Consider the following 13235-nt stretch of genomic DNA (forward strand, 5'->3'; position numbering starts at 1 on the left):
CTGGTTTTAGCGCTAACGTCCTCCCGGGTAACGGGACGCATGTGAGATGGTTCTAGCACGACGTCCTTGCAATCGGGACATCATCCACTTATTCAGTGTTGACTCAGATTTTCACTTCGTCTATACCCAGTATGAAATTAACTCTCTTGAAGTCTCAAAATTTTATGGGAAAACACCGGTAAAGGTCTGACGAAAGTTTACTCATGTCGATCAACACGTCTCATGGCTGATTAAGTTCTTTGAGTCGTTTTATAATGATTCTGGGTCATCTAGTTTTAGTCATTCTTTCTTGAGACCTGTTCTATCCCTAATCCATTCTTTCAGCCCCGTTTGCACGCCGGGAAAAGCCCTCGCCACCCTAGTCTGTAGAATTTAGATAAGCAATGTCTACTTTACTGTCATGCTGACTCCATTCCGTGTTTGCGATACTCCATTGCCGTCCACTTGTCACCGGTCTCCCCGTACAATTGCGTACATCCACGTGACAACCGCACTTGTTTCCACCAGGGTGCGTCATTTAAGCCCCGATAGATCAAGTCTTCATTTCTTTCGGTCGTCTAAGGAAGCAGTCATTTTTCACGGCTTTGAGTGGTTTTCTTTGAAATGATTCCGCTTATTCTCTCAAACGATCCAACCCTCGCAAAGTGAACCCGCACTTTGTCGCTCTTACGCCGGCTTGGTGCACAAATGATGCAAAAACAATGAAAAAACGAGACCTTTTTTTATCTTGCTGGCGTCTTTTTCAGTTTGATCAGTTCATCATGAATGTACGCCATTTACACAGTGTGCCCACACACCAGTGCCCGGGTAGTAAAGAAAGCTCGATTCACATTCATTAGCCGTATTTACCGAACGGAGCTAGACGTCTGTCGGTGAATTTCGGTCAATCTTTTCGTGCAACCAGTGGAAAGAAATCAGAGCCGTTTCTTGTCCATAGTTCTGAAGTGGACAGTCGGTGTAACACGTGCCCGATTATGCAGTCTTCAGGCCATTTTTGTCTCGTTTTACCCAGATCAATCATACACAAAAAATGACCACCCTACTCAAGGACGATAACCACGGAGAAAAGAAGTTCGACTTATTGAACGGTCTATCTGATGGGATATCCGCTTTCCTGAGGTAGCTCTGTTGGTGGTTACTTTGTCCTCTAGTCTCTCTGTTCTAATGCAACTCACAGAGCGTCGCTATCTTTTTCATTGATCGTTTTCCGCGTCAGAACCGATGACCAAGCCTTTCATGCGGCTCAACAGCGGCGAACTTGGGTTCTGCCCATTTGTTTCCGCATGCTGATATTGATCACGTTTCCCGGTTAACTCCGCCAGATTCTTATCAGCTGCTTTTTTCACGTGTGCTTTATCACTCACTCTTTATCGTCTTTCAGAGAGGAACAACCCATCGCTTCCAGCCGCTATTCGATAAACGATGAAAGTATGCATGTGGGTAGTGACGAGGATGGTGAATTGGATCAGTATGAAGGTAACTGTTTGTAGTAGCTTCCGTAGAATTTGAATTGTTTGATTTTGCTGAAATTAACTTTAAACCAGTGTTTCATTTGGTTCGTATCAATCCCGAAAACCGTGCCCAAGTTCGCTGGAGGAGCACGATAATTTATGAGGGAACAAAGTAAACTCAGATGGTGGAATGGCAGGACTTCAACCGTTGGTGTCGCACTTAAAGTCCGGTTTTCAATCATTGATGAGCGAGTAGCGCGGTCTGCCCTCTTTGCCATTGTCTTTTTTCTCTAAAGTTCCAATTTTCGAGTATTTCTGTAGCATATGCGAAGGTCGAAGTCCCATCAAATTACCTACCTTTGCTAACAGTATCCCCAGTAAATTCGTCCCCATCAACCATGTTTCCTTGGAAATCAGAGTGGAACTTTAACAACAACTAAGGTGCACCTTGATTCACCGAATGGGTTGGGTAAGACCACTAATTTATGGGAACGGTTCTTTACGTGTGCCGTCAACTTTTGCTGCAGGGTGGCAGACTTTACCTACCGCGCAGTGTAGTCGTTGCAAGTACTCCGGTTGCGGCGTTTGAACTGGTAAATTTTTGCGTTTTCTGGTAGCTTTTGTTTCGTCTACCCACCTTGTGTTCGATCGTGTTTCTACCTCTGTCACGCCCGCATCTGGTTTAGTGTGGACTCTGTCTTTCAACTGTGTATTCTGGACGTGTCACTTCCGTGCAACCAGAATAAAAGTGCAGTCTCGTCCGGACGCCTGCATCCGTGGATATCATCTCTTTTTGTTTATCGATCTTCCTTCTCCGTATGTCTTTCTGGATGGCCGTTATCAGCGACAGTAACATCAGTGTTGAGGCTGATGCTTCGCTGCCGTACAAAGTTTACCTAATTATATTTAAAACCCCAGAGTGAAGATATGAGAAAAGGAAATCGTGTAAGCCTGGCACAAGCATTCTGAGGTACCAACATCTTTAAGCGCTCAATCAGACAACATCACGAACGCCACTGACGTTGATTAGCCGCCATTTCTTGCAATGTCTCCAGCGAAGCGCAGGGCAACTCATCCCGGAAGGCGGACCACATCAACAACACCCAAACACTCCGTAATATCTTCCGGACTCCTGTCGAATCACATATTGTTTCCATTCCAATACAGTTTGCGTCATTATCGAAGCACCGTGAACAACAATTGTCACGGGTTGGATAGCCAAGCGACTGATAGTGCTGGATCTTTGCCGCGGTTGAACTAGCTGTTTCACAACCGAATACGAATTTCCCAATCGGCTCCAACTGTTGCACACGCTGTGAGCCACGAAAACAGCTGCTTTGACATCGTGCAGAATAGGGGAGAACTCACATTACACACTTTCTAGACTTGCATTCGATACGCGCTAGTGAGAATAACGACACCAGTCATGGGGCGATAGTACTTACTTGACACTGGTTCACCTTAGTCTAGCTTCTTCGACAGCCATTATCCAACCCCCTTGAGATTTCCACACTTGCAACAAAAGGAATATTTGTGAAACAAAGTGGTTTTTGAGTTTGTTATTGGTTGTTAAAGATAAACTTTGGTTTGTTCGCGAGATGGTTCATGGGTTAGAGCGCGAACTTACTGACCAGAAGGTGCGTGTTTCGAACCCGACCCCTACGTTTTGACTTCCGCTGTCCAGGTTTGAGCAACCTGGCAGTACCCCAGCCCTCGTGCTCCCTTCTGGGGGCGTGGTAGTTGGACACCGGAAGAGTGTACAGCTGAGCAATTTTTTTTCCTAACTGAGGTAAAACGAAGGATCTCGATGAATGAAATGAATGAAGCTTCACCCAGGACTGTGCCCTCTGCTTTATTCTCACGGTGTGCATCGTTGCGGCAGACAAAAGGATCATACCTCTGAACACTCATAGTCAGATCTGGTACAAACGATTACTATGTGAACGATGTTTCCAAACAAAAAGTGGGCAAGTGTCAGTGACCACGAGCCAGCCCATACTTCCCTTAGGATAATTCCTCTTCGGGAGTCTATCTTGGCTAAAAACTGATGATTTGGTCAACTGAGCTGCAGAGTGACATTTTCAGACATGTGTAAATTCATGAATCGAAGAATCATGTGAAATGTGATTTTTGAATCGCGACTAACTCCAATTGTGGTGTTAGGTACAACTCTTTGCCAAGGCTAGAACAGCGATCCACTTGAGTGCCCCATCTTGTTCTGCTGATCCACACTGCTACCACTTAGGCCTATTTGCTACAACTCGTTGAAGTCCACAACAAAGCAATCTACCATGTGATTCGTTACGCTCCCTGACTCTTACGGTTCTGTGCACCCACTCAAGAGGCTAAATGGTGCTGATTGATATAGTAAATGTGAGTAGGCGTTCACCGCTCTTGTGATTTTGTTCACCCTTTTTACAACAACAACAACAGCCGCACACAAATAGGTAGAGCTAGAACCTTTTGAAAGGGTATTTCAACTGTAAACAAACTAACTAATGCTAACCTCAAAAAGAGACCCATGTAGTTTTACTTTGTTTTGTCCGAAAATCACCGGGAGACCCGTGTTCCGTGTGGTACAAGAGTGTGGTTAGTGGGGTAGAACAGCCACGCACAGTAAAGAACACCCGTGAGGAAAACCGAAATTTCTCTGAGTTAAAGTCGTCTCCGGGTGATAACGTGGATGTTTGATAACGATAAAACGTTATCCAAAGTTGTTCCATGAGGTTTTGAATGCTTCCAGATTGTCCTCACCCGAACAAGAGTGATCGGGAAACCACAGTTGGTTCCGGGCCTTCGAACCGTAATGTTTGGGCTATCCGGAATACATTGGAGAAGAAAATTGCCGCTGAAGATCGTTAGATTGGTCCCATCCATTATTTTCACATCGCCAACAGCGGTTCTTTCTGTTCACTTACTGTGCCCAACCGGTGCTGTACCGGGATGACCGCATATGTCTTAGCAAGACTTGAATGGTCCAGTTACTTATGGCTTTTAAATTTACTTCTCCCGTTACACGTTTTCGTCACGTCGCTTTCTGCCAATTCTTCCTGGAGATCGCCATGTTTCTAATATGGGCAAACAAGTCCGTATGTGGGCCTCCGTATTTTGTTTTCTGTAGGAGTAGGACCATCTTTGTAGCCCAATGAACTACAATTTTTCAGAAGTGCGTGACACCATTCACTCACCCTAGCCGGCCTACTAGGAAGATGAGGTCAAATGACCCACAGCTGTTTTGCTACTGAATCACTTGTTTTCATTCGGAAAACAGAGAAGACCTCTTTCCGCACAATCGTCCTACTATGTGATGACTTGTCAAGTTGAGAATCTTGATGATTCAATCACACTGCAGTCAATGGTTCCTACCTCACAGAATGGTGATTGCGCATCGGTCGGCTTGATCGCATTGTGGGTACCGCAGTAATCAAGCCTTCAGAATTCAGGTAGACTGAGCATAGTTTAGGTGAGCAGTTTGAGTCAACATGAATCTCAGGAACCAAACTTCACACACGTCTCGATCTGCAGACACATGCACGCACAAACAAAGGCATCGTATTTCGGTTTGGCTGAGAGCGGTTTTCCGGTCTCCTAGGATTATCTACCATAAATCTCGTCCGGTCTAGTTGAGTTTACTCAATTGCCATAAAATATTTAACAATGAGTCCTCGGACTAATAGGAAATGGGCCTCTATCCGGTGTACTCCCTCCTCAGTGAAAGATACGCTCAAGTCTGTCTTTCACTGAGGATTAATTTCAGTGCGATTCTAATTGGGTGATATCTCGGAAGACGTATGCTTAAACACAAAAGCCCACTTGGTGTCCTCCGATGCCCCTTCCAACCCGATCTGCTCTGAACAGTTGTGAAGCTCAGTTTAACACTCTATTCCGAATGCGTTAGCCTGGTCCCAAAGTATTCAGTAGCGTGAGAACATGATCAGAAAAAACATACCTCTTTTCAGGAATATTTATTTTTCCAGCCGCACATGTCCGGAACTTTCGACTTTGACTGACTGAAGAGTGAACATAACTCGCTGTTTTACGTTTGCGTCCACTTTCGTTTGTCTTTCATTAGGTTTCCAGTTCAGCTTCCAGATTCCTGGATCATTAAACTGAGTGTTTTTCAACCAGTCAGTCTTAGACTCAGTTTTGGTAGTTGTCGGTTCTCTCGGACAACCGACTGGTAACCAGAAGAGTTGATCCTCATGTTACCCTTCCCCCTCTTGGCCATGCATCAGATAAATACTTTCGTTTCTGATGACATTTCTTATAACGAACTGAAAACGGAATTGTTTCTTCTGCACGCGGGTGGTCGCCAGGACTTGTTAACAGGCAAAGCTCACAGACTAGGTCTATTTTCCTCTGAATTCACTCTCTCTGTGTCTCCGCTTGGTTTGTTTATCGTATTTCTGCTCACGACCGTGCTGCTTATTGCTTATGGGTGACGGACAGACCTACACATAAGAGCTCTGCATGATGGACATGTGTTTTCTGTGTTTGGCAACATCTAACCATACCGTCATCGGACTCCTACTGTTGTCGCTCCCCAACTCCAGCCTATCTTTACTCACAATCATCTTTGCCATTGTTCATGCATGCTTCCCGTTCCCTGACTGTTGCCAGGGGAAACAACTTGTTTTCATCTGTTACGCTTAGCATGACGGTCGAGCAATGTTCAGTGACACCCACACACCTAGGAGAAACCTGACATCCGATTCACCGTATTGATCAATGTTTGAGCTATGTGGTTTTGACCGTTGTTTGTTCTGTCCAACGGTACAATTTGACGCCCGACCTGTGCTAACTTTCCAAATGACGTATAGAGACTAGGGTAGAATTTTCCGATAGACCCATCCCAAATGCTTCAGTGTACCAGTTTTCGGTAACTGTGTCAACCCTGTTTATCGTACACGCCTACTTCCGCCCCATTTATCTACTAGAGAATCACCAAGCACTTGTTTGCCTCAAGCCACTATCCCACTTCCTTCTCGTTTCTTACATCTGGAACGTAGTGGATTGCCACATTACTTGGTGTTTGTATGCCGTTAGATTAAGGTATCCCAGTTCAGAGGTGACATAGAGGAAGTTTATTCTGTGTGAATAGACAAAATGCCTAGAAATTGTCAGCAAGGTCAGTTGGAGAGAGGCCTTTGCCACAGACAACTAAGCAACCTTCATATTTCGTGGTATATCTTATGGAGTCTGCTCAACCGATTGCTGATCTTCAGGTTGAGTTCCGTAAGTGGAAGATATATTTCCCAAAAAACTTGGTCGTTGGAATGTCTGTCCTTGGTTCTGCATCCTTCTTCAACAGCTGTGTCAATGAGCAAGTAGTTTTCGCGATAACAGCGCACTCGTGCGGCATGGCATGTGCACCATTGCCTGCCACTTTCAGCACCCCCACCGAGTCATTCTGTATTCATACAAGCTTTTGTCGACGGGTGAACCACCAGCAGAAATTCACTGAGCAGGTGGCATAATCAATCTCATTTCAAAATCTGAACAATGTACGGGAAGCACTCATTCAGCATTACACTAAGCCTGAACGCTGCACGAAGGCTTCAAAGTGCTTCTATTGTGTCGTTTCGGTGAACTTGCCAGTGAAAACTTTCGGTCTGTTTACTCGACGGAAGGGCATCGGATTTTTATGGTCAATTATGGTAGTAATGAGGCGAGATGGCTCAAGTGGGTAGAGCGCGAATTTACTGACCGGAAGGCCCGGGGTTCGAACCCGACCTCTGCCTCTCGACTTCCCCTGTCTAGGCTTGGGCAACCTGACAGTATCCCAGCCCTCGTGCTTCCTTCGGGNGCGCGAAGTTATTGACCGGAAGGTCCGTGGTTCGAGCCCGACCTCTGCCTCTCAACTTCCCTTGTCTATCCTTGGGCGACCTGGCAGTATCCCAGTCCCCGTACTTCCCTCGGGTGGCATGGAAGCCAGGTACCGAAAGGGTGTTGTAGCTGGACAGTGCTAGTAATATCGGGAGACTCTCGTCGCTTACAGACTGTGGTTTCCCCAGTGTGTCTTTCCCAATTATTTGCAAATAGTCTGGACGCCGAATACATCCTGGTTTCTATTCATCCTTGACTTTTCCTCCTCAGCCCTGGTTACTCGGCGGCGTTGAAACGCAAGGGCAGCACATCACGAGCCCGGTATCAAGTACACATCGGAAAGGAGATGTGATATCACCACGTATATTTTGTTTACATGTGTTGTACTGTAAAGATAACTCTTACCCAACGGCTGTGGTGATGTTTCTGCTAAACAGTTCTCTACCACGTAATGACGTCCAAGGTTAATGGAAACTCTGACAGTACTCGCTCTTCTTGGAGCTCACTAGGTAGACCTAGTCCCTGAGTTTCAATCAACGTCATTTTTTGCCTGAGCATCCAACTGTGTGTAGTGAAGTTGTACAATCACTTGCAGGTCAGTTTGCTGGTAACGGCAGTGGGCTGTCGAAAGGTTTTCAGCATGAAATCAGTGTCTGGCTCTGATGCTTCGCTGCCTTACAACCATGATTTATTTAAAATTCTTATTGTGACGTAAAGAATAAACGTGGGCAAGGAACGGACGTAATACTACCTTGCTACAATCATTTCGAGATGCCTACACCTCCAGGCACTCATTCAGACAATCTGGATAGAAACTGACAACTTGAACGCCATTGACATCGATTAGCAGCCATGTCTTGCAACTTCTCCAACCAAGTGCAGTGGGGATCACGCTGTCCCCACCCTGGTAGGCGATTGGCACCGACAGCACCCAAAATTTTCGTAGTCTTTGCCAGGTCAAGGGTTTGTCACCTCTCTGCTACCGCCACCCTGCATTGAGCACGAAAAACAGCACTCTCTTCGGCAAACGATGGTTGGGCGCACGCAGTACATGGCTTGACCAACGCAGCTTCTGGTGCTAGATACATTCCTTGATTGAAGTCTATGTTGCACAACCGAACAGTCGCTTTCGAAATGCCTCGTTACAGATTCACCGACACCAACCCACACGAGCTGTGGTTCTGAGATAACGATTGTCAAAGACCTGAAGGTGTCTCAGTTACGCTGCTCGAACAGGCCAAGTCTCAGCCATACAGCGAAACAGTCCGTAGTGTAGCCTGATACACACGTGATTCAGGGATATACGACCTTGAGGCTATAGGTGTCTCAGATTAGCAAACGTGACCCCAGCCTTGCAAATTGGTGCATTTACCTCATCCGGTACACTAGAACAGAACTAATGCAACTTCCAAGATAGGCAAAACGCTCCATAACTCTGATTGCCTTTCCCTGGATTGTAAGTGGCGTGTTCAGTGAATGCATTTCCAAGAATATGACCTTACACCATGTGGGTGCAGAGGGCATACCAAAAGACGGGATGACGTTGTTCAGTTCATCCAAAAGGCGCCTTTTTCTCCTTTTCGAAGACGTGAAAGACAACTTCTGCATATTCCAGATCGACAAAATTTTTGTCAGACGCTGTTTGAACACCTGGAGTTTGAAGATCCTCCAGCGTTGGTTTCAGTACTTCATTGGTCATGAAACCGAATACGAATGGAGAGAGTTGGCACCCCGTACGGACACCGCTGTGTGTAAAAAAGCTTTTGGGAAGCTCTCTGTATACTTTTCCGTCTCAGAATGCAAAAAACTTGCCATATCCACAAAATCCCGCGGCATTCGTTGATGGGTAAACGTATCAAGAAGAATAGACAGGGTAACCGGATCAAATGCGTCTTGGAAATCCTGAAATACTCAAATCGTGGGTCGTTTATACGTATGACATCGTTCTAGCACCTTGGTTGCATCTAGGCAAGAGATAAACGTCGCCGACCCAAAGTGGGTGCAATGCTACACCCAATAAATACCCCATCCCACATCTTTAGTAACTAGCTATCGAAGAAAGCGAGACATCTGATGCGCTGCCGGTTCTTTAGATTGTTGCAAGTTGATGTCTAATGGGTCCGAACCATGCACTTAGTAATCAGTAGCCCATCACTCTGAACCTGTTCACTTCTGTTTTTCATGTTGGGTTATCTAGACCATGCTCTATCGTCCCCGCTATCGCTGTTTCTACTTCGCTCACTGCTCCAATTGCTAGGCTTCTGTATTCCATATTAACTCTGCCCATTGCGGTCCCGTGACTTTGGCATACCTCGACTCTCCGTTTGTGTTCAAACGACATTCAGGCGATAGGCATCTAGGCAGCTTTCGTGTTTTCAGTGGAACTGTGTGTGGTTATACATAAAGCGTGTCATGATTGTTTTGCAAACTGACTACGCACCAGGTATGCGCACCGAGCTGGCTCCGAATTACAGCCACCAACGAGGCATCGAAACCGACTGGTCGGTGTCGACTCTTGCAAAAACAATCAGTCGCGCTCATAGTCAGCGGAGCCAATTTTGAGGTCCGATACATCCGGCGTTGTTATTGTGCTTGCGAATCGATACAGGTCGATGGCAATCGGTCGCCCAAGGAGACGGCGCACCGATTTCATATCAAGATATCTTAAAATTCGTTCAAGCTGAAACATGAAGCGACCTTTTTCCAATGCGTCCATTTGACGGTTATTACGCACGAAAGAATTTCGGCTGCGTCTCTGGTTGACATCAGTTTAATTTGCAATCACTGGGAACTTATGGTAAAGTGATCCTGCGACCCGATTCTCGGGCAACATAATATCAACTGAACACACTTTTGTGCGTCTTTGTTTCGCTGTCAAAATGTCAGCTTACAGGAAACACTGCGAACGCCGGTCAACTAAACGAATGCTATCACCCCCTGAGTAAAAGTCAGTGATGATAGTATTTGACTGACGCACGTGCGGATCGAATACCCTACAACGACGACTCAGGGGAATAGTCCACAGGCCTTTATTTTGTGTTCTTATGGCGAAAAACTGTTCCGGGGCGTCAAATTGTTTCAGAGTTTAGGACCTACACAACCAACTGCTGTTTTTCGCAAAATTCAGCGAATGCTAAGCTTGGTATTCATGAATTCAAACGAGACGAAATCGGATATACAGATGGAATTTTCTCATTTAGTCGATCTTTGGTTTGCCCTATCTCCATGGTTGTTGTTTCCTGTCTCAAGGGATGAGTGTACATCGTCCATTTTAAGATATCTTAATAATCAAGCATTTAAAAGCGCATGAAGACACCTCGTAATTTGGGTTTCGAGTAGCAAGTGAGTGCTTCTGCTCACAACGGTCTGAGTAAAGCAGATAAGAGACAGCCACATGTGTTGGTTTTGGACTTTAAATGAGCCAGGACATAACTAACAACAACCACTCCCGAGACCACTTAGGTCACTGTTTGTTGATCTGTTCGCCGAGCTTGGCATATGACTTGCAAACGTCTCATCATCATCAGTGCGCACCCAACTGCGCACTGAGCTAGTGTGAGTGGTGTTCTCAAAACCGGCTCAAAACCAAGTCACTGTTATCGAAATGAGGATTGTTTTTTCTCATGAAGTGCGTTCAAGACAGTATTTTCCAGTCAAAAAGATGTCGAAGAAGCAAGCCTATTCGATGGTATTTTTAAGGAAGTCTGACACCGATGACCGCGCACAGTCGTTACACAGGGTCGTTTGACGGATGGCGCACTGTCTTTGTTTTTTGTGGTAACATGCTCACAGAATCACGTCAAAATTTCCGTTATGATTCATTCGAAAAAAAACCATGATCTCACCAATTCATTGGCCTGTTAAACAACTAACTTACTTTGGAAGGCTGCTTACATTCCATGGTAGCAACACACGAAAGACTGCTTTCCCCTCTGTTCTGGTGCACCCCATCGGCCGAATCGTCTTCGGACTATGGGCCTACAGTGCTGTCCCTTCATCTTCCGTGTGAACAATAGTCATATTCTCCCGCTAGGACGGTCGTGATAGCTCTCATCTGGATTTTGTTGTCGTCACCACCTAACCTGACTGCATTAACACACTACACAAAACCGTGAAATGCAATGCTGTCGTCGGTCTTAAGCACAGCTGCCATGTGGAAACCTGTGAATCAGCTTAATCTAAATAGTAGTTAGGAGACATGATGTTGTCTTCTCAGTTGAGTAAAAGGATTGTTGACTTTCCATCAGGCCTGTCCGCCAAGCTTGGCACTCGGCCTGAGAACGTCACGCCACTATTCGAGAGGACGTAGTCATTGCGCGTTTGAGTGGATACTTCTTACTCACTATTGTTCGTATGGTTCGTATGGAATATCTGATTACCGTGTTTGCCAGTCACATAAAGTTACTGAAAACTCTTCAACAGCGCACGACCGGTTTCACCGGAGGACTCATTTGGAACCCAGCTGAATGGTGTTTTTAATGATAACCGAGAGATTCATCTGTGTTCTCCCCTCAAAAACAAGTTGGTATGCAGAGTGTAGTGGTCGGCCTCCCGCATTCCCAATATGATGTCCTCTCGCTTAGTGACGAAACCCTTGCAAGCTAACTGCCAAGTTCGACGAACATACGATGAGCCACCTGGTCAACGAATAATAAACCAGCATTTCAACACATTGTCCACAGGATCGTGGTGACAAAACGTTTGCAAGCTAACTGCCAAGTTCGACGATGAGCATTTCAACACATTGTCCACAGGATCGTTTCGGCCTTTGTGCGATTTAACCTGTCACTTTGAGAGTCTCAAACTTAAGTACATATGCCATAAAACGGTATGCGATCAACTTTGACCTGAGTGGCTGCAGGTGTGGATCTTTTTCGGCTGTTTAGTGATGTCCGTTATTCTTTTGACATTTTCCCATGCAACATCCAGTCAATTTTTAGTGGTCCATCGTTTGGATTTTTATGTGTTGTGACAATGCGTCCTATTTGATCTCGTAGCTGATGGTCTTAAAGAGTAGATTGCTCAACCGACCTCTCAAAACCATCGTGAAGATAAAGTTGCCCAATAACTTTCCATGTCTGATGATGCGTTCATATTGATGATCAGTCTTCAGCACGGATCTTGTCGACATCTCCTACATACCTTTCGTCAACTATTGTTCTGATGGTTAAATTGTTCAGCTACATGCCTCTTGTTACTGCTACCACTTCAATACTCTATACTTAGCTTACCTTTTTAATGTTAGGTTGTGCAATCCTTTTCTGTTCGAGGTTGACTCAGCATTTACCTCAAATACCGGATTCCTCCGTTACGCAGTATGCTGTCGTGTTTTGAACATGAGTCATAAACTGCTCATGACTGCTTACTTTGGTTGACTACGTTGACATATTTGCCGCATGCGTTTCTCCGCTCACAAGCTTGTGGTATATGGTTCGCTTTGGTCGATCGATACGCTTTTTGTCATTTTGGTTTGTACTGGCCAGTAGACATACTCAGCAATTTCTCGAAAAATACGTGTTTCTTTGATACGACACTACTTCTAGCGTTCTAAGCGGAACATGAAGCGGCGTTTGTGCAGCATGTTCAATCCAAGAATACTGTGAATGGGTGACTCATTTGAGGTTCAACTGTCTCCCGTTAACACAAACCTAATTGGCAAATGAGTTCTTACTTGCAAATAAGTTCGCTTCGTTCATTTTGAGGATGAACTTTTGCAGTGGAGGAAATCTTGGAAGAACGTATCAAATATCAACAACCCAACATACCATGTCAGACATCACGTGGTATCGATTTGACGCGATTGACAATCCACAGACAGCTGAGATGATGTATGCTCAGCAGAAAACAAACAAGTATTTCAGGTTTGAGAAATATTTATTACCGTAGTGTGTATCAAATGGCACGCCTACTACACACTGATGAGACAGCTTTGTGATCAAAGAAACGTGTCAGCACCCG

At 45.3% G+C, this 13235-nt stretch overlaps 1 protein-coding gene across 1 annotated transcript in view; it reads left to right on the forward strand.

Moving 5' to 3' along the window:
* Positions 1-13235, forward strand: part of T265_05326 (hypothetical protein) — a gene marked incomplete at both ends in the record, with an annotated part of 41694 nt that overhangs the window by 11545 nt on the left and 16914 nt on the right. Inside the window, one exon of the mRNA XM_009170309.1 lies at positions 1382-1476. Within this exon, the coding sequence (XP_009168573.1) occupies positions 1382-1476 (95 nt within the window). The remainder of the gene's footprint in view (positions 1-1381; positions 1477-13235) is intronic.

Source organism: Opisthorchis viverrini (assembly GCF_000715545.1).
Source record: "Opisthorchis viverrini unplaced genomic scaffold opera_v5_98, whole genome shotgun sequence".
NCBI lineage: Eukaryota > Metazoa > Platyhelminthes > Trematoda > Opisthorchiida > Opisthorchiidae > Opisthorchis > Opisthorchis viverrini.